The 26,817-nt window shown below is 38.1% G+C and overlaps 1 protein-coding gene across 1 annotated transcript; it reads left to right on the top strand.

Annotated features, from left to right (window-relative positions):
* The first annotated feature begins 430 nt into the window (after positions 1-430).
* Positions 431-24,912, top strand: SPMIP7 (sperm microtubule inner protein 7). Its single transcript, XM_071736898.1, has 9 exons — positions 431-1,326; positions 6,623-6,705; positions 7,961-8,034; positions 8,708-8,846; positions 9,284-9,351; positions 10,436-10,477; positions 11,032-11,139; positions 21,411-21,518; positions 24,652-24,912. The coding sequence occupies exons 1-9, from the start codon at positions 894-896 to the stop codon at positions 24,773-24,775; spliced, it is 1,179 nt and encodes a 392-aa protein (XP_071592999.1). The 5' UTR covers positions 431-893; the 3' UTR covers positions 24,776-24,912.
* Positions 24,913-26,817: the final 1,905 nt, after the last annotated feature.

Genomic DNA, 26,817 nt, shown 5'->3' on the forward strand with positions numbered 1-26,817 from the left:
CACAAAGACCCCATAATGCTAATCAAACTGTCCAAATAAACATAGTTTGATTTTTTCCAGAGTGCTGGATGTTTGCAGATGACACTGAATTTATGCAGAGAAGACCTCTCAAAATCAGACTGCTTTTGTTTAGATTGCTAAATAAAGACCTTTGAGCTTGGGATTTGGAAATGGGTGTTGCGTATGCTGATGTGTGACATGAAAGAGCCAACTTGATAGAACAAATAGCAAAACTCTGGAAGCAATTAAGCTGCATGGACAAATTTGATGTCAATGTGATTTACTCACTCCAATTTGCTGTGGTTATGTTTGATAAATTTTCTTTGTGTTAAAGCTGTGTTTCTGTTTAATTCGTATTTGTGATACCAGCAGCTTGTTTGAAAATACTCCAGTGAAAGCACCATATCCTTAGCAAGACTGAAAACTTAATTTTGCTTCTACTAGATCAATAAGTTAGTGCCATTTCAAGTTGTTATCCGTACCCACTTGTACTGTTGTACACAGGAACCATGTTTCACACCAGGACACATTTCATTGTGAGGTTATTTCCACCGTTACCAAGGAACAAAAAAACTCTCTGCTCATTCAGTGGGTGTGTTCTTTCTGTACCATATTTGATAAACGTCTTTTCAGGGAAGAATTCACAGCATAATCTACTGCCTTGCTCTTTATGAACTCTCTCTGTGTACTGATCTGCTGGAGGATGAAATCTAGTTTTACTGTGGATTGTTGTCTAGGACTCCAGGAACTTGCAGAAACAGGAGCAAGTGGAGTCTTTTGAGTTTACTGCCACATAGGAACGACAGAAGGGTGTGACTGTGGTTCCTCGTGGAGGTGAAAGTCAAGCAAGTGCTTTTAAAAAGTCCACCTTGTCAGTTGAACTGGCTCACAAGATGGATCGCCAACAGAGTCGAAGTCCTTTAAAAAATACGTGCATGACTGCTGGGAGAGGTTATCAGAACAGCCACGGCTTTGCCAACTTTGAAAAGAAAACCAGTCCTCCTTTTCCTGGATTCATGCCATCCATGGCTCCAGTATGGCCAAATTGCCCTTTATTTCCACACCGGATTGATGTGCCTTTAGTGGATCCCTGCTCAGGTTTTGTGAGTGCAGGAGCAGATGCTGCCCTCCAGCCCAATGTTGGAAGAGCTATTGAATCCCTGGTGGACTACAGTGTTGTGAAACCTCACCAGAGGGTCCCCATCACAGGAAAGAGAGGCCCGACAGCCCACAGGAAGCAGATGATCCTCCTGGAGGAAACCAACCAGAACAGAAGGTGGAACTCCAGGGCTGTGTCAGATGCTTCTGTTAGGGCACAAGTCAGAGGTAAAGCAAACCACTGTTTTTATTTTTTAATCAACAAAGAAATTGGTGGTGCTTAACAAAAAAATACAATTCGTTTCTCAGCTCCATCCCCCATAGTCCTAAAAGAGCAGCCTTAGAAAATATATTTGCCCTGGATTTTTGAACTGAATGTAACAACTGCAGTAAAGTGTTTGTATGATTGATTCATTGTCCCCGCTGAAGCGAAGAGGTACCTGTCAGCAAATTCTAATGAGCATTCCAATGCTAAAATAATAATAATAGTAATAAGTCTCTGAAGGTAAATAATGTTTTAAAAAATCTATTTAGGTAAATTGTGATGTTATATACACTATGAGCACTTGTTTTAATGTGCTCATTTAATGTGCTCAAACTAGATCAAGGTTGCTCAGATCCCTTCAAGCCTGACTTTGAAAACTTCCAGAGATGGGGCCTTCACCACTTCTCTTGGAAACCTGTTACAGTGTTTTGCCACCCTCATAGTAAAGAATTTCTTTTTAATATCCAACCCAGTCAGCAAATTCTAATGAGCATTCCAATGCTAAAGTAATAATAATAATAATAATAATAATCAAAAAGTCTCTGAAGGTAAATAATGTTTTCAAAAATCTATTTAGGTAAATTGTGATGTTATATACACAATGAGCACTTGTTTTAATGTAAACCAAAATAACAAATTACTCCAGCTTTGGGAAATACTCTGGATATTTTTGTGGCTTTTAGTATTTCCCAACAAGTTGCAGTGCAGCACATTTATGACTGGAGAACAGAAGTTCCTAAGCACTGTCATCACATGTTTATCAAAGTAGACATTACCTTTTTTATTTTATATCAAGGCATTAGAAATAAAGCAGAGAGTAAACATTTTATATTGAGTAGAGCATCAAAATGGAAATTCGCTCTTTAACATGAAGCAAAAATTGGATTGGTGGTTAATATTCAGAATTTTCTGATGAAAACTCTGGAAAGCAGAAATATCTTCCCAGAACTTCTAAAGGCAGACACTATTAGCACCAAGGAGTATGTCTGAATTTTTATAAAGATTAAGCTAATTTAAATTATTTTCATAGATAAATGCTAATTACAGATAGAACAAAATTTTATGAGAACTCAGACAACTTGCTCACAGGTGGGAGGAGGCATTTCTTTCAACATGGTAAAGAAATGTAAATAAACTCCTTGTTACATTTTACTATATAGAGATAACACTCTCAGTCTACAGTTAGCTATATTTTATCTGTGTTATTGTCACTATAAAGTCTCCAGGTGCTATAAATTCAGGCAGTGTTTTTGGTTCCTCGTAATCTCTCTTCGAGCATTGCATCTTAAATCATGTTAAGCTTACTGCAGCCATATAACCCAAAAGAACCCAAGAAACCACGAAGGATAAAAAAATAGGCTCCTTTGTTTTGCTGCTCATCATATAATCTCTCATTCTTTTTTTTTTCAGTTACTGTGTTTTCAATTTACATATGAAATAAGACCTCAGATATCAATCAGAACTGAACACTCATTTTTGTTCTGTAAGCCTCCTCTAGAAAAGCGAAGGGGAAAGAGTTGAGAATCATTGAATCATAGAATGTGTTAGCTTGGAAGGGACTTTTACAGGTCATATAGTCCAGCCCTCTTCCTGCAGTGAGCCAGGACACCTTTAAACTAGATCAAGGTTGCTCAGATCCCCTTCGAGCCTGACTTTGAATGCCTCCAGAGGTGGGGCCTTCACCACTTCTCTTGGAAACCTGTTACAGTGTTTCACCACCCTCATACTAAAGAATTTCTTTTTAATATCCAACCCAAATCTACCCTGCTCTAGATTAAGAACACCTTGCCCTATCTTATCCAGTACTATCTGACCATTATTTTTTCCAATGTAGGGAAAGGCAGATAGAGACAGAGATAGCAATACTCTGACAGATAGATGCATACCTGAAATGAACACAGACAAAGTTTGACTTTTCAAGGCAGAATCCCTGATTACAGTTAAAAAAGTGTTCTGAAATGGAGACTTCCAGAAAGCATATAGAAACCATCTGCTGGCTTCCTGGGGCTTTTTCACTAGGTGAAGCTCACTGAGTGAAAAACTGACTCCACTGAAGCTGTCAAAAGAAGTCCTTTTTCTTAAGGAAAGGTATGCAAATGTTCTTCCAAACGTAGGATTAGTTTCCAGGTTTTCATGTGATGCTGAGTTATAAACAACAAATGTGTATATATAGATATAAAAAGTAGCTGAGTTTTAAGATACTAATTTTAGTTGGACTGCATAAACAAATTCCAGACTTCAGCTATATGATTCAGAGTCCAACTACCAACCCCCAAGCATGTGATGTGATGAAAGTTGCTTATCCTTCTAGATATAATTCCCAAGATACTCCCCAGCTAACCTATTTGGAGAAGTTCTGCTGAAAGAGATCAGTCAGGCATTTTGTAAGGAAATTCTACAGTCACAGTCTCCACTGTGTCAGGGATAAAAGTAAAAAAACACAGGAAAGAAGCAGCCTTTGCAACAGACGAGCTGAGGTATATAAAACATCTGCAATAGACAGGAGGTTCTTTGTTGTGAGATGTAGTGCTATGGCTTTGATAGTCAACAGTGTTACTTTGAACTTCCCCAGCAGCCTGTTGCATCTACTGAGCAAAGTAAATTTACTGAACAGTGAGGCTCGGTGATAGCAAAGCAAAGATGAGAAGCTGATGAAGGTCATCCTAGAGTGGAGAATCCTACCTACTAGAGGATGGAGAGAGATGAAAAGCTATTCTTTATGTACTCTGGGTCAGTACAGGGCAGGCACCCAGTGCTAGAGGATGAGGTCTTTAGGAAGTTCTTGCCTGTAGAGCCTCTTTCTCTTACTCACATGACAACAGAATTTTGTAACCTTTTCTCCGTGGTCTGTGTCTTTGCAGTGCTTAGGAAGAACTCAGAATTTGACTGTACAGCTATATTTGTACCTGAAGACCTGGTGATGAAACCCTGATACCCACTTTTTCATTATTATTCTTTGTATGGCTTAACACAGAGATGGGCATAGGGATTGCAGAAAGAACCAGGCTATTAGAAAAGTCTGGTAAGGAGAGATGACTTCCTGCCCCTACTGCAAGCTGGCACATGTAAATACAGTTTTCTTCAAAAACTGTGAAAAGGGAAACACTATGGGGTTTGTCTATAGACTTGATAGAAAGCCTTTTCTGGAAAAAATAAGCATAACTCACGCTGATACTAGAGTGGCCATATTTGCATTTGTGCAAAAGCCTAACTAGTCCAGTATTCCATTCAAGACTGTGGATAAATAACATAGAATTTTATCATACTTTGTCTGTATATTTTCCTATCGTGTGATGATCTGTTGACCAGGGGTTCACGACTGGGAGATGGTGTGTTTGTTTTTAGTAGTCATGGATTCATAGATTTCATTAATATATCCATTTGTTTTTTTAACCCACCACTTAACTTCCAATCCTCTTTTTCCAGGTAATTTGTGAATGTATGTTAAGCAACAAAATCCTAAAACCAGATCAATTATCTCCAGGTTTCTCTACCAGTGATCTCTACCCACTTGGAAAACTGATCATTTGCCCCTTCCCTCCTTCTTTGATCATCTAATCAATTGTTTATCCATGTAAAGAGCTTATTTTTATTCTATTATTATTTGAAGAGGCCCTATTAAAAGTTTATGTAGAACTTGTGGAAATAATTGTGGTTGCATTATATTCATTTCCCCAGCCTTGGAACAGGAGAGTTCCTTTCCCAGTGCTTCCTCTCCTGAAGTAAGAAGCATTTTCTCCAGAGTAATCATCACTTTGAATAAGTAATCAATCAGGAACAATCCAGGATTAAGGAGCACACTGAGTGTGAGGTATATCAAAACAGGATTCCAGTGTCTCCTGCATTTTAAATATCCAGGTCATTACAATAACCAGCTCATATTATTTTAGTACTTGCAAAGATCATTAAGATACCAAACTTAGTCTCCTTTATTGAAAGCTGTGGTTTTCTTTTAAACTATGTCAGAGTGATTAGTTCTGCAAGAAATAATTTTGCATTCTGCACAGTGATTTTCAACTTGTAGTCTTTGAACTATTTTCTCCAAAGTATACCTTTTTGCAGATTTTTGCAGATGAGGAGGAAAATAACTCTATTATGAATTAGCTTAAATTTGCTACATGAAGGCCTTCATATGCATGGGAAATTTTTAGGATCTGGAAGTAAAAAGCAAATTGAACACTAAGTAGTGCATTCTTGATACAAAATAATAGCTTCCAGTATTCATAGGGAGAGAGTTGTGGTGGCTGGGTGGCTGCCTTACCCTTTTAAGTATAGTATAGCAAATTATGCTTTAGAAATACATTTTCCCTCTAGTCACCAAAAGCATTATATAGGTAATGGCACTGAAATTTTAATGATACTCTCATGTGTATCCCTTACCCTATTTATAGGAGTATTTTGTCAGGTTTATCCTGGTTCCCAAAAGCCATAAGTTGTTTCTTTACCTGTTTTGTTGGTTGGTTGGTTTTATTATTAATCTGTTGACTTGCTCCTAATAACTTTTAACACCATTGGCCAATTTCTGCCAAATTTGATGGAATTACAAGCATCTCAAGGATAATTGCACCCCTGCAAGATTTTTGAAAGTTGTAGTCTGAGGAGAGGAAAGACATAAATGAGTGTTCCTCTTGACAGAATTGAACCTCATACATTATAACATCTTTCCATTTGGCAGCACCTCACTTGGTTATCAGCATGTGTGTACTGGCTCACCAGTGAGTACATATGTGACTCTATAGAGGCTGCAGGGCATGGTCTCTTGGTGAATGAGCCTGATGAACAAGACCTGGTCAGGGAATGCTCAGATTATTGGAATATGAAGTTTTTAGAGTGAAGGAGAGAGACAAATATCTGTAGGAAATCAGTCACCTATTGCTCAAGGAATAGCTTGTTTATTGCTTTCAGGGTTGGCAAAGATTATGTAACTATAGAAATGCAATATGCAGTTACTAGATGGGGTTGCATTAACAGAATTTTATTATGATTACTAATTCGGATACTTTCCTTTATATGGTTAGTCCTGTATATGACAATATGTGGAGTAGGCCAAACCACAGCAACGCATGTTGTGATGTTTTTTATCACTTACTTCCATGAAATTTAATGTATTTTTATGGGATTTTGTAATTCAGATGGTAAAAGTTAATTGAACATCAAGTGCATCTGTCTTTATGGGAAGCCATAAGCTGTTTTCACCCAGTTTAAAACCATAAGGTTTGCTGCAAATTCATTAACACAATAGGAAACTCTTTCTTTCAGCTTGGAGAACTCCAATGACAGTTGCTCCCACTTCACCTGACCAAAACCATGGTTTTGCATTTTATATGGACCCCAATCTCAAGGCAAGTGTCTCATGCTTTTCTTGTAGTGACAGAAAACATATTTAAAACACTTTGTTTGTAGACTATTTTCAATTTAACATACTTCTGGCAGTGATTACAGTACTGTAGTGAAAATGGGCTTTCATTCTTTCATCTAATTATATTGAGCTAAGGGCTTTATTTCGGGTAGCTGTTTGTTATCATGAACAGATTTAATGGTAGCCATCACTCCAGTAATTTTCATTTTTTTAGTATTACTCTGGTTACGGCATTTAAAGTATAATGGGAGCGTTTCTACCAATGTCAGTTGTGTGTAACTGGAGACTGTGAGTGAAAATACCAGAATGCACAAAAGATACCAAAACTTCATACAAAACTCATTTATTTAATACATAGGTAAGTCACAAACAAGCAAGTAAAGCATACCTTATCAGTGATTCCATAGCACAAGTCTGAAAATGTAATGGCATTCTTCATCCTTCACCCTCTCAGTAAAGAAATGATTCCTAATGTTCAGTCTAAGCTTCTCTGGTGCAGCTTTGAACCATTCCCATGCCTCCTATCACTGGATCCCCACATCCCTTTCTGCAGGGCTGTTCTCTGCCATTCCCTTTCTAAATCATACTTGTGCCCAGGGTTGCTCCATCTCAGGTGCAGAATCTGGTGTTTCAATTTGTTAGATTTAATCCCATCAGTCACGGTCCAGTGTTCCAAAATATCTAGATCCCTCTGTAAGGCCTCTTCTCCCTCAAAAAAGTAAACAGCACCTCCCAGTTTGGTGTCATAATCGAACCTGCTAATGGTCTATTCAACTGCTGCATCCAGATTGTTGATAAATAGAACTGGCCCTAGAACTGAACCCTGAGAAACACAACTTGTAGGGGTGAGCATTATACAAATACATCAGGCATATCTGAGAGAGTTTAAAATGTGTTTGCTATGCCATTTTATAAAAAATTTTATAAAAATTCATAAAAATACAATAAATGGAAAGTTACATTCCTGAGGAGTAGAGAGGCAAGGACATTTTGTTAGCTTTTAAACTAATATTCATTATATTAGATTTTCCTTCCTAATAATACTTGTCAGAAATAGATCCATTCTTGATCTCCAAGGCTGACTGATAAAGTATGTGAAACAGCATGTTTCTCAATCTGATGCAAAAGATAGTGAAGTAGGAAATGCATATATATATACACTTCACTCTTTAAATGAGCAGTCATGGTATCACATATGTTGATAGCATTCCTTTCTACCATGTATTTTGTTTCTCCAGGAATTAAGTGATTCTTCTGCAAGATTGAGAGAAGAAAAAGCAAGGGACTATTTGTACAAGTCAAGTACGCAAAAGTGAGATAACATTTCTTTTAAAACCAGTTTTTGCTTGTACTTTGCTTCATTTTTTTTCACCTTGTTTTTGCTACTATGCACCTTAAGGCAGGAGGACATAGAAGATTACAAGGAGTTTCACAATCGCTTGGCAATTCTGATGCTTCAAGAGCATTTAGCATAGGATTCATCTTGTGAACTTTAGTAAATCTAAAAGCTTGTGTCCAGTCTGTGCCTTTCATCTCCACTTCCTCCATAGACAGTGAAGGGAAACTGAAGTTTCCAGGAGGGCATTCTGTATATCTGTCTTCAACACCTGTCACAAGCATGGTATGATGGGGTGGCTGATCTCTATTTATGCTTTGTCTCACTTAACTGATTATTCAAATTTAGACAAAATAAAACTGAAAACTGACTGGAAGAAAAACTACCTCTTCCAATTAGTAAGTGAGAAACTTTTAATGAAACTTTTTAATGATGATAAGCCTGTGAAACTGTACCAGAACCACTTGTTCCTCAACAAGGAACATACAACTCCAGTTTTTTGGGTTTTTCTCTTTAAGCTAGAAGTATACAGCTTTGTCATTTTCTGCATCCTTCTTCATCATGTAATTCCTTATTATCTAGCTACTGACATCATTCACTAAAGATTACGCAAGAACTTTTTTTCTCCTCTTTTTTATTGTTGATGTAGAGCTTATGAAGAAGTTCCTTGGGATAATTTGTTACCTCCCAAAATCCAGCCTCCGAAATCAACAGTGGAGGAGTTAGCTGATCCTGTTTCCCAGTGTTTCACAAAAAGGAGATACAATCCAGAACCTGAAATAAGCCAAGTCAGTGAACAGTTTCTTGCCAACTCGTTTCAGGTTTTGCTTATGAAATGGAGCCTAACTTTTGTGTGGGTCATAGACATAAATCCACAGCAGTATTTAAAAGTCCTAAGTGAGCATGTAAGGCCATCAGCACACTTCAATAACAGTTTCAGATTATTCTGTATGTTTCCCCCCTCCTCTGGTATTGAGGATATGTATGCATAATTCCAGAAGAGGTTATAAGGATATAAATGAAAAATTGGTTGCTAGGAACGATGCTGTAGCATAACAAATCTACCGTTAAGTTACTTCACGTGTGATTATTAACTGTAATAACAATTATTTTTACTAAGCTAAAATTTAGTCCTGTAGTTGGTTCTGATTGCTGCATGAAAATCTATTAAGCCAAATTAACTAGGTAATGTGGCCTTACAAGAAGCATTTAATTATGATTTTAGGTTGTTGGAGGCTTCTGGGACAGATTTCAAAGAAGATCATTTTTCTCTCCACAGAGACCTGTTAATTTGTAAGTTTAATTTTTCTGTGAATATCGGGGTCCTCTGAACACTTCACTTATGAAATCTGTGTACAGTTAATTATTTTGGAAGGCTGAATTCATCAATATTCTATAATGAGAGAAGTCAAGATATTAAATCAATAACCACATTAAAAGTATACTTGAACACATTTCACCTTCGAGAAAGTTAAATACAAAGAGTAGAACATAAGAAATTGTTAAAGTGGATTATTGTCATGACTGCATGGAGCTGATATATTCATTGGGACTTGGCATTCATGACAACACCATGGTAACTGCACATATGTACAAATTCAAGGTTTTATCTGCTGTCTGTAGAATCTAAAACAATCTAAGAATGGAACATTTTACATAAGTCTAGTAGAGAGTGACAGGCAGTTCAGAAGATCTCAGATAGGAGCCAAGTAGAAAGAACAGGGAAGGGAAGCTTGGTCAGGGCAAGATAGAGAAAGAATGGGGAAGGAAAGCTTGGTTGGGGCAAGATAGCAATGTTAGAACTTGCCACTTTTCCGGGCCACGAGTCAGCAGATTTGGTCAGCAAACTTGGTGGACAGGTGTATTACTGGGCACAGTCAGGCATACAATGGCAAAGACAGGTACCTCTGCAGGGTGGAAGGAAGATAGAAAACACTATTGTGATAAATGTTACTCTTTCAAAGGAGTAGTGACATGGCCAATGAGAGCAGTTTGCTAGGACAGACCAAGAGAGAAATTCAGACCTGATGTTAAATTTTCCCGTGTTCTCAAGAACTGAATGAAAGAAATGTTAGAAGCAAAGAAGCAGTTAATTTTTTAAGAAAACTTGCTTATATTATCCTAGCAAATTAACTGAAGTCCCAGTGTCTGATGATGAAGATTAAAAGGCAAGATTCTTCCTGCTGAACTGGGTCATTTAGCATACGTGCCAATCTAATAATTTACCACAGTCTTTTACCAAGTTCAAGTGAGAATTGCATCATTCCAAGAGCAAAACTTTGACCTGTCACTACCTCTCTTTTGAGACTCATAAATATTCCATCAGAATATTCTGTGTGGTGAAAAAAAGGTGATTTATCTGTTTTGTCATTAACAGTGTAAGCCACAGCTCTCGAACCTGTCAAATCCCGCTGTATACGTAAGTACAATGTCCCTGGCTTGTTTCTACTTCCCACATTTTTGATTTAGCCGAAGTAATCCATCTCTCATTTTCTGAAGCAAGAGTTTCAGAGGGCCTGTGTTAACTAATCTTAAATTGGTTTCTGGTCCACACACCAAGGAAGAGCATGTGCTGAGTCTCCTCTGTTTGCAGGTGACTCCAGCCTTTTACCTGTAACTGGAAGTCACAATCCATTATGTCCTTTTTGGGAGCATATCCTACTCTGGTTGTGGGTGCAGCAAAAAGAACAAGAGATGGCATATCTCTGTCTTACTTCCATATTTCCCAAGGCTCTTTTCTGCACGTTGGTATTAGGGCTGTGATTTGTTCCATGCTGCAAGTTCAGCAGATAATTGTTTTCATCTTGGGACGTGCCAGACACACAGGGCAGTTCATCTCCATGTTTTTTCTTGAGGACCATTCATTTTCATAAATAATTAAATTTTTGGACCATGTAGTATTTGGTTCAGCTGCCCCCGCCAGCTGTCTTATGAATAATGTACATATCTTTGATTTCCTCTCTATCCAAACAGTGGCTGCATTGGTGCAGTAAATTTTGAAGACATTGACAATCCTGATGAAGACTTAATCCTCCTTAACCATGTGCGAACTTTAAAGCCTCGCTACACAAGCACTGCACAGTAGGTTTCTCTTATTAGTTGATTTATATACTGCCTATGGAGTTGTGGTTACTTGGGAAAGGGGAAAATGCGTTGAAGATCTGACCTTGGGCCAAAAGACTAAAAAAAAAATGAAGAGAATACTGCTTATTCTTTTTAATAACTTGAATGATGTCTGTTAACACAAGAAACAGGGCTTTCAGAGTCAAAGTTGTACTTGAAGAGTCCTTTTTAAAAACTGAGTAGTAAATGGGTTGCAGTGGTAACTGCCTACATTGGTCCATGTAGGTCTGTATAAAACATTCGTCATGTAGGATGTATTAAGGCCTGTTTTTTTATTGTATCACATTAGTTCCTTACTTTCCTAAGGAAAATTATGTTCCTAGCATCAAGCATTACACTTTTCAATCAGCAATGTTGATTACAGCTGCTCTGGGACCTTGCCATCCATCTAGTACAGAATGATCATAATAGACTGACAGTAGCTGACTGTTGGACCAAAAGCAACCCTCAGTGTGTCTGTCCTGACAAGTATAGGCTGCCTTTGGTAACAACAGTGCAATAGACTGTCTTTAATGAATTCTTCATCAGCAGACTCTGACCTAGGCTTGAATGGAAAGCTGAGTGTACTTTCCCCCCTGCTATTAACCTTGCTAGACTAGTTGCGCAACCAAGTTTTAAGAACTCAGCAGGCACCTTGCCCTTTCTCTCAATTGAGAAAGGCTGCATGTGCAGGTAGCCTGAGCAGATCTGCTAGACCATATTCCAAAAAACCTGCCTTGTGGTTCCTAACAATTTTGAGGCTGCCTCACACAGACATTCCTGTAAATGCCCAGCAGTAAAAGATGAATCTGTGTTACATTCAAGACTCGGGTGGGAAGAACATAACAGGGTTCTGAGCTAGAATGCTCCAGAAATTTCTGCTGATGACATTCTGTATAGTCCTTAATTAAAACTATGACATACTTTAATACTTCAAACACTTGCAGTTTTTTAGTCGTAATAACAGGTTTGTTGTGTAGAAATGCATACACCATTCTTCCACGGGTCACTCCCCAAGTGTGACTTCAATATTGCCGTGTTAAAAACATGTGATTTTTAACTTTAGACACTAGATGGCCTGTGAGTTTGCAAAAGTTCCCTGAACGCTATTAGAAACACTTTTAACTAAGTCGGCAGCTATGACATGCAAAGGTTTTCAGTTTAAGCCTTTCCTGAAGTTGTCTTTAGTAGCTTATGCTGGCATTAAGTGTTAGTTTGAAAACTTTTGAGCAAGTAAAACGGTAAAAGTAAAAGCATAATGGTAAGAATTAAAAATGGTGAAACAAAAGAGGAAAGAGACTGCTCTGTTTACTTAATAAGATTTTCTATTTGCATAAACCTTAACTTTCTTTGCTTTTAGTGGTTTTGCACAGTCCACATTCATGAAGAAACTACAAAGGGAAAGGAGAAGGGATGAAACTGTAAAAATATTTCCCTCTTTATTATGAAGAAAAAGCACACTGCTGGGCCTTATTCACATACAGCGGAGACCATGCTAATCATTCCTAGTGGCTGTGAGCTTCCTTTAAAGTAGCTGGACTTTCTGAGCCCCACCTTCTCACTTGATTTCTATTTCTTATATCAATTACAGAGAGAATGCATATCCTTCTGTGATGCATCACATGCTACCACACTTAGGGGAATGAATAGCACATCATTCTTTACTCAGCTTTACTCAATATAGCATTAGGTTCACAGGCAAAGTAAGCATTGTACCATAGCTAAAATTGACCCATATTAGTAGCACCAAGCCAGTTAATGTCAAGCTTTTAGGTGAATAATGTACCATTCTGATTGGTTTGTCTTACTTCTGGCACAAGTCATCTGATTTCTCCCAACCTTCATCTAATTTGTAAGTTCAGCTTGAATTTGAAGATATATTAGTGTAAAATTATTGAGAAATGTACTTTAAAAATACAACACATATAACAAACAACATAGTGCCTAACAGTTTTCTGAGTTTAAAGAGCAGTTAGCAGAGGTATTAACCCTTAGTTCGACCATATCATACTGCTGTTGCTGTACAGCTTTGAAGAATAGAAGATGATGTATAGACTGTGCTGTAAACAGACAGAAATGTTGTCTGGGACTGCTTGTGGTGTATGGTGTCATGGTGGATTTATAGGTTTGAGCAAAAGTTCTGCATTACCTTCTCCAGTATTCTCTATGTCATATTTTCTGACAACTCAAAGCTGTGGAAAACTCAGTTACAGCTGGAAATTCTGTTAAGGTCTTTATGAAGTATATTTTGTCTGTATGATTGTTAGACATCAAGAGTGCTATGATTTTAAGGAGAAGAAAGAAGGAAGTCAGAAAGAAGACAGAAAAGTGACCCCTGTGTCTCTCTCTCTCTCTATATATATATATATGTGTGTGTGTGTTGAGGGGGAGGGTGTTTTTTTCTCTTGGTGCATTTGACAGTAGTCCTGGAAATATGTGTAAAGGAATTAAGGCCACTAGACCTCCCCCTCCCCCCCGAATCCTTGAGAAGAAAGGTACATGCTTTGGACTTAGAAGCTAAATATGCTTTGTACATGTAAAAATCTCTCTGTACACAGTCACTTTCACTCTTTCATGGAGTAGCAGTTGCGCTTTCCTGCCTCCAGCATTTGGGCAACGTTGTCAGTGCTTGGGCAATGCTCTAGAGTAAGAGACTGTTCTTCCCCAGACCATGCAAGAAGGTGGTTACCATTCAAATTATTAGCAAAGCTGAAACTGGCTAAGAGTCATCTGTCTTGTAATTTTGCAGAGACAAACAGGAAGAGTGGTGAACCTGAGCATGTTTTGCTTGTTCCCACCCTCTCTTCCTTTTGGCAGAGCAGGAAACCATCTTCTGTTTTTCTTTTTTTCTTAAGGAATTAGAAAAAAGATAAAAGTCATAATCTATGCTACAGTTGAGTCTAAAAGCCCTAGTATAAGATCAGTGTTGTGAAAAACTGCTGTGCATACACCCATCACTCTAGATAACACTCTGAAGTCCTTACCAGGCAATTTGGAAGCTTTACAGATGGGAAACCAGGTGCTGTGGAACTAAGTGGTTTGCTGTATCCAATAGGGAGTCATTAGCTCTGTTAGGAATAAAAATTTATATATCTTCTTTTATATACCTTTCTGTATTTCATTAACTCTGAGCTTTAAGCATGTACCAGAAATAGTGCTTTTTTCAAAATTGGTTTTAAAAAAATAATAAGTAGCAGAAAATGATGGATGCAGTTCTTAGAAGTTAGGCTGAGATACAAGTGAAGACTTAGCATCTAAGTAATTTTTAATCCAGTTTTTCTCTGTGGTTCAGACATGGAATTGCTGTAGGAGCCTTCACTGTCTTTAAAAACCTGTATTATAAGTATTGTGCCCCACTAGGATTTAGCACTTGAAGAAGCACTAAATTTATGAATCTGAGCCTTTTAATCAAAGGCATGTTTGTGATCTGGTGGCAGTGTAAGGTTGATCAGTGAGTATGTACTTAAGGGAACTATGGAAGTGATTTTCTCATATCAGATTTTCCATCTTTGCCCTTGACCAAAGATCCTGGATGGTAATTCAGTTCCTCTTATTCTCTTCCAGGCTTTCATTTAAGCCTGTAATGGGGACAAAGGATAAATTACATCATCTCTTGAAGTCTGTTCCAGCCCTGGAGTGTAGCATCATTCTTAATATCCGTGGTCTCTGTATGCAATACTGAATCTGCTTGACTTGCTCCTTTTTTTTATCTTTGGTTATGTTGCAATGTATGCCTAAAAGCTGGAATCTTCTATCATTTTTTTGCCCAGTGCAACATGCAAATCTTTCTTTTAAAAAGAGCCAGTCAAAACATGAGGAGGTTGTTTTGAGAGAGCACTCTGAAATTCTCTTTCTAATGCAGTTCTTTTTCAAACAGCAGATGTCCAAAAATCTTTGTAAAACTTAGCGTGATCTCAGTTTACAGCTCAAAGTGCTCCATCAAGTGGACTACATTGGTCAGAGCAGAAGAGTTGCAGGCTCATCTTTTTTGTGCCACTATCTAGCAAGTTTCCAGATTCAATGCTTTATTGCTTTTTTGTGTTTTCATTGTGCAACACTTTTGTGATTTTTTTTGGCATACTGGACAGCAGTTATCTAGTGAATCGGGTGGCTTTTTTTTAGTTTTTAATTTATGGATTTTTTTTGGTGTGCATAGTTTTTCTTTCTTGTGTTTCTTTTTTTTTCCCCTACTTTCTCTACTCGTCTCTCGACTTTAAACTCTCTTCTTGTATTTGCTTGATTTTTTTCAGAGCCATGAAGTTTAAATTCCATTTAAATAAATGAGTTAAAAAGTTTCTGCTTAAAAAGATTTCCTGACCTGGGGTAGCATTGAGCATCTGTTCATATATCTTGCAGAACTGAGACCCTGTGATCTGCATTAGAAGACTGTGGAATCTGAATTGATACTGTTTCCTTGGTTATTTTTTTTCTTTGTTTCTTACTGATTTTATTGTTTATTATTTGCTTATAATGTTTATGCACTTGTGGAAGTTGAATACTGCTTTTGGTTTTATATGTCACATAGCTAACCATATTCTAGGCAGGGAAGCAAACTGAGAGCTAAGGAGTATGTTATGTGCAGCCAGCCAGGTTTTCAAAAATAGCTCAGCAACCACACATGAAAACCAGAATTCTGAAAGAGCTCACATTCTGGGTGCACATTGATTGCTAAGCTCCTGTGACAATCTGGCCACAAACCCCACAATGAAACTTTTAGGCACTGAGCACTTAAAAAAATCCAATCTCTTGCGTGTAACTGCTGTTCCAACCCAAATGTGTATCAAGGGAAAAAAGAACAGTCTTGTGTAAGTCACACAGGGGGGGAAACTTCACAGCACACCTACAGTGACTTCCAGGAAGGCTCAAGCTGCTAAGTTCTCTGTGCACTTTTGAGACACTCCATGTTATTAAGAAATGAGAATAAGTAATGACCCAATTCATTCTTTCTTGTTACTAACAGCTACTTTGAAAAAAATCTAATGATTTTGAAAACCATGTAGAAACTAGTTTAACTGCATCATATGGATTCCCAACATCATAATCTGCTCTTTTCTTTTTCTTAAATACCTTTATAGGTATGTAATTTTATATAATACTCCTCCACTTCTAGTCACCAGCTTTTTCCTTTGGTGACCTCTTCCTCAATCAGCTGCTGAAACAAGGTTATGCTCTATGTGGTCTTTTAGTTCTGCAGGTGTTTTAAGGGTCAATGGAAAAAAAAGCTTCCTACAGTGGCGATGGGGATTTCCTCTGTAGCACTCAGGGGCTGTGCACTGGTAAATGCTCAGTCTGAGAGGCACAAGTAACTCTCCTTCTTGGCATTGTTAGAACTTCCTTACACCCTCACTCAGTTAGCAGTGCTCAGTGCAGTAATAGTGTAGCACACTTAGTGCATCCCAGTGTAGCAACAGTTGATACCAATCAAGTGGTACGTCTGCCTCCTTCTTTCTTCTTTTGCCTGTCTTGTATCATAGCACAGCAACTTCCTGATTTCTCACTGTGGTACTTACTGCAACCTCCCTCTTCAAATTTGACAGAAGGAGTCAGGACGGAGATTGTTTTCTTGTTCTACCTTAATAGCCTCTGCCTCCAGAATTAAGTAAAAATCAGTCAGTCATTAGCATTTTAAAACTTGCTAGTAATAATTCATCAGCTTTCTTAATACCCAGTAGAGGGCAGTGCTTACACAATGCATATGCATTCTGACAGAGTGCTATTTACTTAGCAACAGTTTTGAACCATGAACTAATTAATTGCCATAGCACTGGTAGATTGTAGTATTAGTTTTTGAAAGATGAAGGCGAAGGAGGCTGAAGTGACTCCACACCACAGCTGTCTGTGTCAGAGAGAGGAAAGGATATGACCAAAATCAACTTCTGACACCAGCTGATAGAAATGTGAACTTAATATGTACAGTTTCCAGGAAGAAAAATCCTAAGTGTTTCAAGTCCTGCACTTGCACAAAGCTATTCTCTGAAACTACTCTTTTCTCCTGGTTTCCCAGGCACACTGGGGCAAAATGCTACTATCACATCAGTATATCTGTAGTGACTTCAGTCATATTTCTTCAGTGTACTCAGCTTCCAACTGACTGTGTATATACATCCCTTATCATTTCAAGTTACCACAGATACCTCACAGGCCACAATTAGCTGGGGACAGGAGCCTCTGCTGCCTTGCACCTTGCACAGTCATTTTCATGGGCCGCTTAAGAGCTTTCCCACAATGTCTCTTTTCTTCAGAAACTGACTGCATGTCTGCCATGTATGCCTTTTTAGCAATTTTCCAGCTTGAGTCATTCAGGGGCTTGAGAGTGGGGGAAGCTGAAATATCCTACTTTGACATTTTCCAAGTGAGATTTTATTGCTGGTTTGAGATGCTTTCTTGTTTCTGAAAAATATTACCCCCAACTAAAACGAGGGATTGGAAAAGTTGAAAGCAGAATAGAATTCTTTGAATTTTTATAAACAAAATGCTCCAGTTCAACGTGACTCAAAATATTTCAGAGGGATTACCATTTTTATGGTTTTATGCTTTTAGAAACCCCAAATCCATTTGTAATGCCCATTTCCTATCCTGCTGTGATGGCTGGGGGAGAAGGGTTTGAAATGCAACCCCAAATGCTCTGTTCAAAAACCCCGTTGATACTATTCTTTGCTCTACATGGAGCACCTTGTTTGACTCCACAAGTTCTCTCAGGTATGTTCTTTCCCATCACAAGAGACTACATTGAATTTCCTCACATAGCATCACACCTGAGGTGTTTTTACCACACGTTATTCTTCTTGGCAAACAGCATCATGGAGTAAAAGAAGGTCCACAAACATGTGACAGGTCAATCTTCCTGGAAGCGAATCTGAGGTGGAAGCCAGTTGCAAGTCTTATGTACTGTGATTGCAACCTGAGATGCCTGGTTTATAATTGCAGTAACCAAAATAACTAGTTAATTACTTAATCTGGTAATTTGCTTCTGCGAGATTTATACAACAGTGTTTCTGAGAAAGAGTATGATGTTAGTGTTGTGGGAGGTGGTCAGACCATCCCCCTACATGTTAGGAATATTTTCTTGTAAGTGCAAGGTAAGAATCTACTAGATTGCTTTCAACAGATTTTTTTTCACAAAAAACTTAGATAGCTCAGTTTCCCAGTCTGAAGTGCTAGACCCAAGGTTTTCAAGAACTGCAAATTATTTGGAGGCATCTTGATTGTGCTGCCATAAAAGCATCTGACATGGAATTTACATGGCAAACCTGGGCATTCAATTCCCTGGAGTCAACCTCAAACATCACTTCCACTTCTTGCTTCAGAACAATATGGATATCCCATGGGTCCTGTGCTATTGGGGGTCATCTCAAATACCTTAAGGTAGCTCTCAAATAACTCTAAATGCCTATATAGGTGGCCACACAGTTTTTCCTGAACACTACCAGGAAAAAAAAAATCCTGGACCAATGAAACAAAGGCACACCAGAGCAGAGCCACTCAGAATCACTACATTCCACTTGAAGAGCTTGCAGAGATTCGACTGTCAACACTGTATGTTTCTGACTGTTGAGACTAAGAGCTGCTAGCATGATAACAAGGAAGTGTATGAACAAGAGAGATGTCATGGTTACAGAAAGCAAGCTTCATGACGACAGCAAAACCACAGAGGAGTTTTATATGTTGCCCAGTGGTAGCCTGGCACTTAGTTTCTTTGGCAGCAGCAATCTGGTTTAGCAGCTCATTAGAGAAAACACACAAGAGCTAGACAGCACGATCCAAAACCAAAAACACAAAGGAGTATTTTTTTAACCTCAGTTTCTACTGCTTTATCAAACACACAACCGCAGAACATTTTGCATCTTCTTTGCATGTTCCCAGAAGAGGAGCAGCTTTATTGTATTGTAAGCTTTCTTACTATCCTGGTACTTCTACCTTTTCTCTCCCTGTTTCTGTTTTACTTCAAAGCTACATCTTTTCACATGTTATGAGTATACCAGCTTCTGTCAGTATTTTCTAACAGACAGTCTTGAATAAATCTTCATCTTAGGTTAACTCTCAAGATTGATTTTTTAATAATTTTTGACCATTTATGATGCTTTTCCATTTTTGCAAATATTAAAAGTCAGGAGTTTTTAATCAACCAGATGGCTTGCAGTTCATAATCTATTTTAATATTTCCACAGTTGTATAGTTATTAGATGAGTTAGCTCTAAACAGACATATAAAATGTTGCAAGTTAATATGTGGCTTCTTATGATCTCTTTCTCTTCTCTGTAATGCTCATACAACTTCAAGGAATTCAGTGGAATTTCTTGTTTATCTGTGAGAGATGTATCTTGGTAGGTAGCACGTCACCAGGGTAATAAAACTGTGTTCACAATCTGACTGATACCTTCAAAGAGATCACATTTCAGTTTGGGCTGAATATATGTGCTTAGATTCACACCCACCCAATGTCCATCATGTCCCTCAGTGGGATCTCTGCAAATGCAGATGAAATCTACACTGAGTTGTTTCTTCTGCACACAGCCTGACCATTGTTTTCTTCAACATGAAAAAGCCAATTTGCCTTCAAGCCATTTTTTCCAATTCTGAAGCTGTGTTCTGCAGCTGTCTTATATTTTCAGGCCTATTTGTTACCCCTGTGTGGCTACTATCAGGAGAGAGAGCAGATTTATTACTTGCTCAGCTGACTACTTGGCAATTCCCCATAGGTAACAACTTCCCAAGTGGTGCAGAATTTGGGTACTGATTCTACAAAGCCACCTTCTCTAGCTGGTCACGTGTGGGAGCATAGCCCAGAAAATAAAGCATTCTTTGGATGTATGGATTAATGCAGGGCTATTTCAAAATAAGGCAAAGAACTAGATGGTCTTTCTGCTAATTATGAATACAAAGACTACAACATATACCACCTGTGCTCCTGTGGCAAGTATAGTTCACACATGGTCCTTTGTTATTTGTGGTAGGTAGATACAGCATTTTGTCATAACCTCTGCTATTCTTTCTGGTGACGAATCTCAGAGCCAAGATTCCTAGTACACAAGTCAGCAAATTTTCTAGTAAACCACACATCTCACATATGTCCAGTTTTCCATCCTCTGCTAAACTTAGTTGCAGAGAAGCAGCTGATCAAGTGTACTGAAACCAGCAGCTCTATACACTTTATAATTAAAGGAACTGATTATTTCTCTTCAGAATACAGGGGAACAAAAAAAAAAATCTCTCAGATCCTTTCAAGGGAGGCACTTTTATTATTAATGCAGTCTGAAACCCACAAAGGACTAATGCAGGCAAGGCTCACAATCTCAAGCATGTAGTTGATTCAGTGGATAAAATTGTGTCATGAGCTGTTACATCCATGTGTATGGGCAGTCTGGATACCTGTATGATTCAGCAGTTTCCTATTTTGTGGTGTTGTCAATACAGAACAGTACTGGTGATATACTGGGATACTTTGCACAGCAAAAGAAGTCATATTGGGGGCTTAAATTTTTGGGGGGTTTTGTTTGGTTTTTGGTTTTTTGCTTAATTTTTTTAACTCCACATTAAAATTTAGCATCAGAATTAACAAATGGCTTCAGTTTTTGAAAGTGTGACACGTACTGTCTCAACCCATTGGTGTATTTGAGCTAGAATTTCGGCTGATACATCTAAGCAGTGTTAATAATAATATTTATGCATGTAAATATATTCTTAATATATTCTAGGGGAAATGTAGACAAATCTAGAATCACTTAAGAAATTATTTGTCCTTTAGGCCATAGGAAATAATGTTCGTGGGCCTGAGCCCTGCTACCTAAATTCCATGTTTGAAGCTGGAACCTAAATATGAGCTAAATCTATGTCATATTTAAAAAAAATATCTATTTGCTTTTTGAGCTCTTTGCAAACCTCCTTGACCCTGTGACATTTAATTTGAGATTAAATGCTACTTCTAATCATTAATATCATACAGATACTCAACCTAAACAGTTGAAAAATAAAATAAATAAATAAATCACTAAAGAACTCACTTTTGTCAAGTCTAACCAAAGATTCTGGGTCAGATCATCAGTTACATCATCAAAAAGTTTTTTCCCTGATTTCAAAGAAGCTGTGCCAGCTCAGAAATTCTACTCATAATATTATGAAGAGTTTTTATTCCATCCAGCTTTGATAAACACTAGCTACTTTAGAGCTGATCTGTAAGTCATATTTCAAGCCTACAGTCATTTAATTTACTCTTTCTCCACCTTCCCCCCCCCTTTAACTTTTTCCTTTAGCTCTCCAAATATCCATGGATACACTGGCAAGGTTCATTGGTCAGCAACCCACCCGGCAAATTCTAATCTTCCATCAACAAACCCATCAATAACTCCACGAGTGCATGGGTAGGTATGAGGTATATTTCTCAGTTTGTTCAGAAAGATTACAGGGAAAAGCCTAATTGCATTTATTTACTTATAGAATAATTAGATGTTAAATATGACATTCCATTGGTTTAAAAAAGCCAGTTGGGATCGCAGCACATTATTTCCATGCTAATCAGTTTTTGATGTTTTAGAATTTTTCTGGAATACTGTAAGGCATGTATTAGAAAGTACCTTACACTGAGTTAAATGATTACTTAGTGTGGATTATTTCTTCACAGAGAAATTTTTTCCTTAGCTATGCTTGCTAAGTCATGGCTTACATGACTATTTTTTTAAATTTTGTTAATCTGTTCATGTTTTGAAAGAGGCCCATGAATGTCAAAGTTAAAAATTCCCAAAAGAAAAATGTATGATGCTGTGTTTCCAAAAGTGGTGTTGGCAGACTTATGAAATGGGTATTTGCCATACAAAAATAATTTTTTAAAATTGTGGGTTTACTCAGAAGGCAGTGAGAGGCAAAATCATGCCATGTCTCACACCAGTGCAGCCCAGGACCCTGTGACTCTGAAATCATCATAGCCCCAAATCCCTTGTTTTGGCTCCTTCGTGAAGTGAATTATCAATCTTTAGTCTCTCTTGGTTTTCCACACAGGGATTGTTAAAAACATGGGCCACCAAGTATTTAGGTGTCTAGCTCCTGTTAGTTTCAGAAGAGCTTGGACACCTCAGAACAGGTGAAAAACTGTTTTCCTTTTGTTGGCACAAAGAGCTTCGAACCAAAGGACCAACCTAAACTTTCTGCCAGTAGTTTCAGAATTAATAAATACTTGTTTTCCCTCTCTCCTTTATGATGTTGTGCTTTAGATTCTGATTTCCTGCTCTCCATAATGATCTAGGAAAAAGCTAAACTCAGAGCACCCTGATGCAATACTAACTTGCTTGTAAATGTCAGAGACAAATAGGCAAATGCATCTTAGTCAAGATCATTGACAGACTTCAGACAGATGCCAGATTTCAAGAGCAAAAAGACAGGTGCCACAGTGATCTAAGAAAGGAAAATGCATGTTACTTCTTTTTACTTTCTACAGGTGTTACTGTTGCTGCAGTTCATAGTGGATGAAATTTCTTAGTTTTCAGTGAGAGTAAGAACAAGGTTCTCATGCTGTGCTAATGGAGACTTTCCAGAACCAGGACAGAATTCCTTGATTTTTTTGAAGAAGAGTGTGTAGGAAACCAATAGCTAGCATAATTACACCCAGGCATTGCAGACCGTGTTTTACCACCCTTTTTCTGAGTTGAATAGTACATTCCCCTGTGGGCAGAACCACTGGTTGCAAAATTGCAACAGCCCAATTTTACTTTCTGGTGGGCTGCTTCTGAAGTAACATGGTGTTCACTGACCTCAGATGGAGTACCATAAGCCCCTGTGGACCTATGGAAAACTATTAGGGATGCTGGGAATCTCCTCCCAACATTAGTTAGTGATGTCCATAACAAATTCAATTTCTTCCCTCTGTCAAATAATAAAAGTCCTGCTGATTTCAGTGGTCACAGATCAAGCTAGACTGTAGTGGAGTGGTGAAGAGACATTATTCCTGCAGTCTGGGGTCAGACTGTTCCAACTCACTTCCAAGTGTTTTTCATGTGGGATGTGATCTTATTCTTACTGTTTTCAAAATTATGACCCCTTCTTTTGTCTCCTTGATCATTCTCAAGACACGACTGTAATAATGCTTCAGAAAGTAGCAAGTGATTGCATGTGGTGAATGTTTTTGTATCTGCTTTATTTGACGTGTCTGCAATATACAGCCAGTCTCCTGAAGACAATTATGGGTATCAGAGAGAGTCTCTCATCTACTGTTAACATGGTCTAATAAATGTTCCTGTCAAAGGTATCAGCAATATCAGATAGACCAGGCAGCATGCAGCCACTTCTGCACTGTATTTCTATTTCATGGAGCTTCCACAAATGTGGGGCAAAATCCTTTATACCTGTTTTAAGCATTCTGAACTCTGTGGGATTGTATATGGTGTAAACCAGAAGGAATATAGTTTCTTCCTCTTTGAATATAAACACTATTTTTATAGATCAAACTTTATTGATGTATTTTTATTGTATTTTTATTTCCAGGTACTCCCAAGGCAAAGTCAGAAAATTAAGTTTCCAGGTCCTTTAGTACAATTAAACTGTAGCAGTATTGCTTAGCTTTTGCATGGGAAGAAAGTTTTTGTATGTTCTTTTGTGTTTTCTTCTGTGTTTAAATTAACTGTCCATGGCTACCCAGAAAACATGTATTCATTTGCACCTTGAGTTGTATGGAAATGTGTTTGCCTAGTTAATATGGTGGTAGAAAGACAGATTGCTCCTTTTTATCAAGTTGCTTTGGAGATTTCAAAAGGCATATTAGGTCAGAAAAAAATATTTTTTCATTTGGAGAGTGAGTGAACATAAGACTCTGTGGTCAGTTCTGTGTCAGCCCTGCATTTGATTAGGGGTTTTGCAGCAAAGAGGCTACAACAACTGAAGCTGTGGGTATAAACTTTTTTACAGCTCTTCTTCCTGTAACAGGTTGGAAGAATATCAGAAATCTATCACAAATTTTTCAGACAGTCCCCAGTGTTATTTCTCGACCCTGTCCCAGTATTCTGTACCATGAGGAGTGGGCATCTAAAGCAGGCATGCCAGGGTGCCAACAAAGTGGTTTTTCTGAGCTTGAAAGGCAAACCTCCAGCATCAGCAGAGTTACCCTCCAGACACCACAGGTCCATGGGTGCTTGAATGCATTCAGCTTGCTCATGGCTGTTCTCCACAGTGTGCAGATTAGTTGTGAAGCAGCTGTGTCTGTCCAAGAAAGGCTGAAAAGAGGAAAGAGGCAAAACCTACCTTTCTTACAATTGATGTAGGCATGTGTATTTCAGCACATTACATGTATCCAGAAAGTAAGATTTCAAACCCTTAGGGAGATTTGCCACCATTGCTCTTACAGGGGCTGATTTTAATACTATGGAATATTGCAGATCACTAGTATTCTCCAAGGCCAGTGGGCATAACTGTCAAGGAAGAATGCAGTGAGAGGGAAGAAGAGGAAATGTTTAGCAATAGGAGAACATATTTTAAAGTCTTTTTTTCTTTGCCTCTTTGTAATTACAGATGCATAGCAAAACACGGATGCTTGTCTCAGTATAATCACCAAAGACCTTTTTCTCAAGTGGTGACTCCAGCTGGTCATCAGAATTCTTTCAACAAGAGAGAACGAGGAACTATTACAGTTTAGAAAGTGTCAATCCATTTTACCTGAATAACTGAGAGCCTCAGTGTCTGACAGTGAGGAGGAAGGAAATAGGTGAAGATGTGTGGATATTTTAAATACGGAACAAAAATAAAATAACATAGAGATGGGTGTTTGTGGTACTCCTTAATACATTATGCTCATATTTATGACTTACTAGATTTGACAGTTAAAACCATATGAAAAACAAAAGAAGCCATAAGTCAAAGGCTTGAAAATTGCTCTCTGTACTGGACTATCTTGTTAACTAAGAGAAAATGATGCTGTAGCTGTTCCATCCATTGACATAAACATTTTGTGTATGTGTATATATACAGATACACATGCAGCCACACATATGTAAATGTAATAATAACTAATCATGATGGAGCAGCAGCCCTTCTCACCAGCTGTCTTAAGCGTGCCTGGCAAAGTTGGTTAAATGTGAGATTTTAATCTTTGTCTGTGCTGGCTCTGTGTGTAATAGTGAATAAAATGAGCCAAGGTATGTTCTCTGGTCTGGAGGTTAATTAAGACTGTGTGGCTTGCACCCATACTTAAATTCTCTTATGCTTAAACTGAAAACAGTTAAATAGGGAAAATGAAGGGCCAGTACTTAAGCCTTAGACTCAGAACTGTTTTATTTTCTGGTATTGGTGTAAACATTACAAGGAAGTTACACCACTGCGAAAAAAGAAGACAAAATGTAAATTTGTATTACAAGGAATTCTACTGTATTCCAGGGACCAAAATAGTTCAGTTTATTCTAATTTGGACATCTTGGCAGCTTGCTCAGAAATTTCTGTTCTGAGGTCTCTGGTGAGTTGTATTATCCAAATCATCTACATTGATGGCCTGTTACCTCTCCTGCTTGCTTTTCTCCAGGAGGTTTTTGGGGTACCTGTGTGTTTAACATGCTTGTAAGAAATAGCTTTCCCATATACAGTAAAGGGCTTTCTGTGAAAAATTATAAAAATAATATAAAAATTATAAAAAAATATAATTATAAAAATTATAAAATGCACCACTGGCAAAAGGCCTTACCAGACTGAAGACTCACTGGAAATACTGAAGGGTAGGGAATAGAAACCACAGAGCCAGAAGACAGCAAATCCCCAGAAAGAAGTAGCATTCCTCAACAAAGGGGTTAGATCCTCAGCAATCCTCAGGGCGGATTGAGCATCCGGATCCCTGATGCTGCTGTGCAAATCTCAGGCATACAGGATGTACAAGCCCCTAGGGAATGTCAGGTGACAGCTTAACAAGACAAGCACTGGCACTACAGTGTGGTGGTACCATTTCTCCTAATAAGACAATAGAGGATTGTTTATTCTAAAGTGGAGCAGAAATATTCCACTTCTGGAAATCTGTCACAGAAACTACAGCACTTTTAGATGTCTTTATTGGCATCATGCACAAAACACTGATACCTGTTTTGTTACAAGAGATGCTCTCATCTAATCAGTTTTTCTGCATGCATTAAATTAACACGTGTACATGTGTAAAATTAAAGCCTGTGTACAGATACAGGAAGAATGCAACCCACCTTTGCCTTTTCTGCTTACCCTTTTTGGAGCTACACATGCGTACAAGTCAGTGAATATTTTAGATGAAAACATAGACTCTTTTGGAAATATGTCTTATTATGTCCCACTGAATTAGTATGTATCGTTTAAAATATTTGAAAATTTGCTACTGGTTACAAACGCTGTGTTTTTGTGTGCTCAAGAAGGATCCCAGTTAAACCTTTTAGACCCCCAACTCTGCAGCACAGAGGGAGTGATCTGGTTTCTGGTAAGAATGTAGGAACTGTCTTTGTGCGATGCAATGCAGCATCACAGGCTGTATCTTGAAAAGAATCTTAAATTCCATTCAAACTAGAAGATGATTGCATTTTAAACCAGCAGTGGGCTGAGAACATTGACTGCAAAGACAGATGCCATCGCTTGAGTAAGTTTAGATTGGATGCTTTATATGTAAAAACATTTTACACATGGCGTAATTAAAGCATAGTTAAGAAGACGGGAGATATGTATTAAATGGGGCAG

This window comes from Heliangelus exortis, chromosome 2, assembly GCF_036169615.1.
Source record: "Heliangelus exortis chromosome 2, bHelExo1.hap1, whole genome shotgun sequence".
NCBI lineage: Eukaryota > Metazoa > Chordata > Aves > Apodiformes > Trochilidae > Heliangelus > Heliangelus exortis.

Coding starts and splice junctions, on each gene's coding strand:
- SPMIP7 (XM_071736898.1), top strand. CDS start 894: ATGGATCGCCAACAGAGTCGAAGTCCTTTAAAAAATACGTGCATGACT. Junction 6,706..7,960: donor ATATGGACCCCAATCTCAAG/GCAAGTGTCTCA, acceptor TTGTTTCTCCAG/GAATTAAGTGATTCTTCTGC. Junction 9,352..10,435: donor CCACAGAGACCTGTTAATTT/GTAAGTTTAATT, acceptor TGTCATTAACAG/TGTAAGCCACAGCTCTCGAA.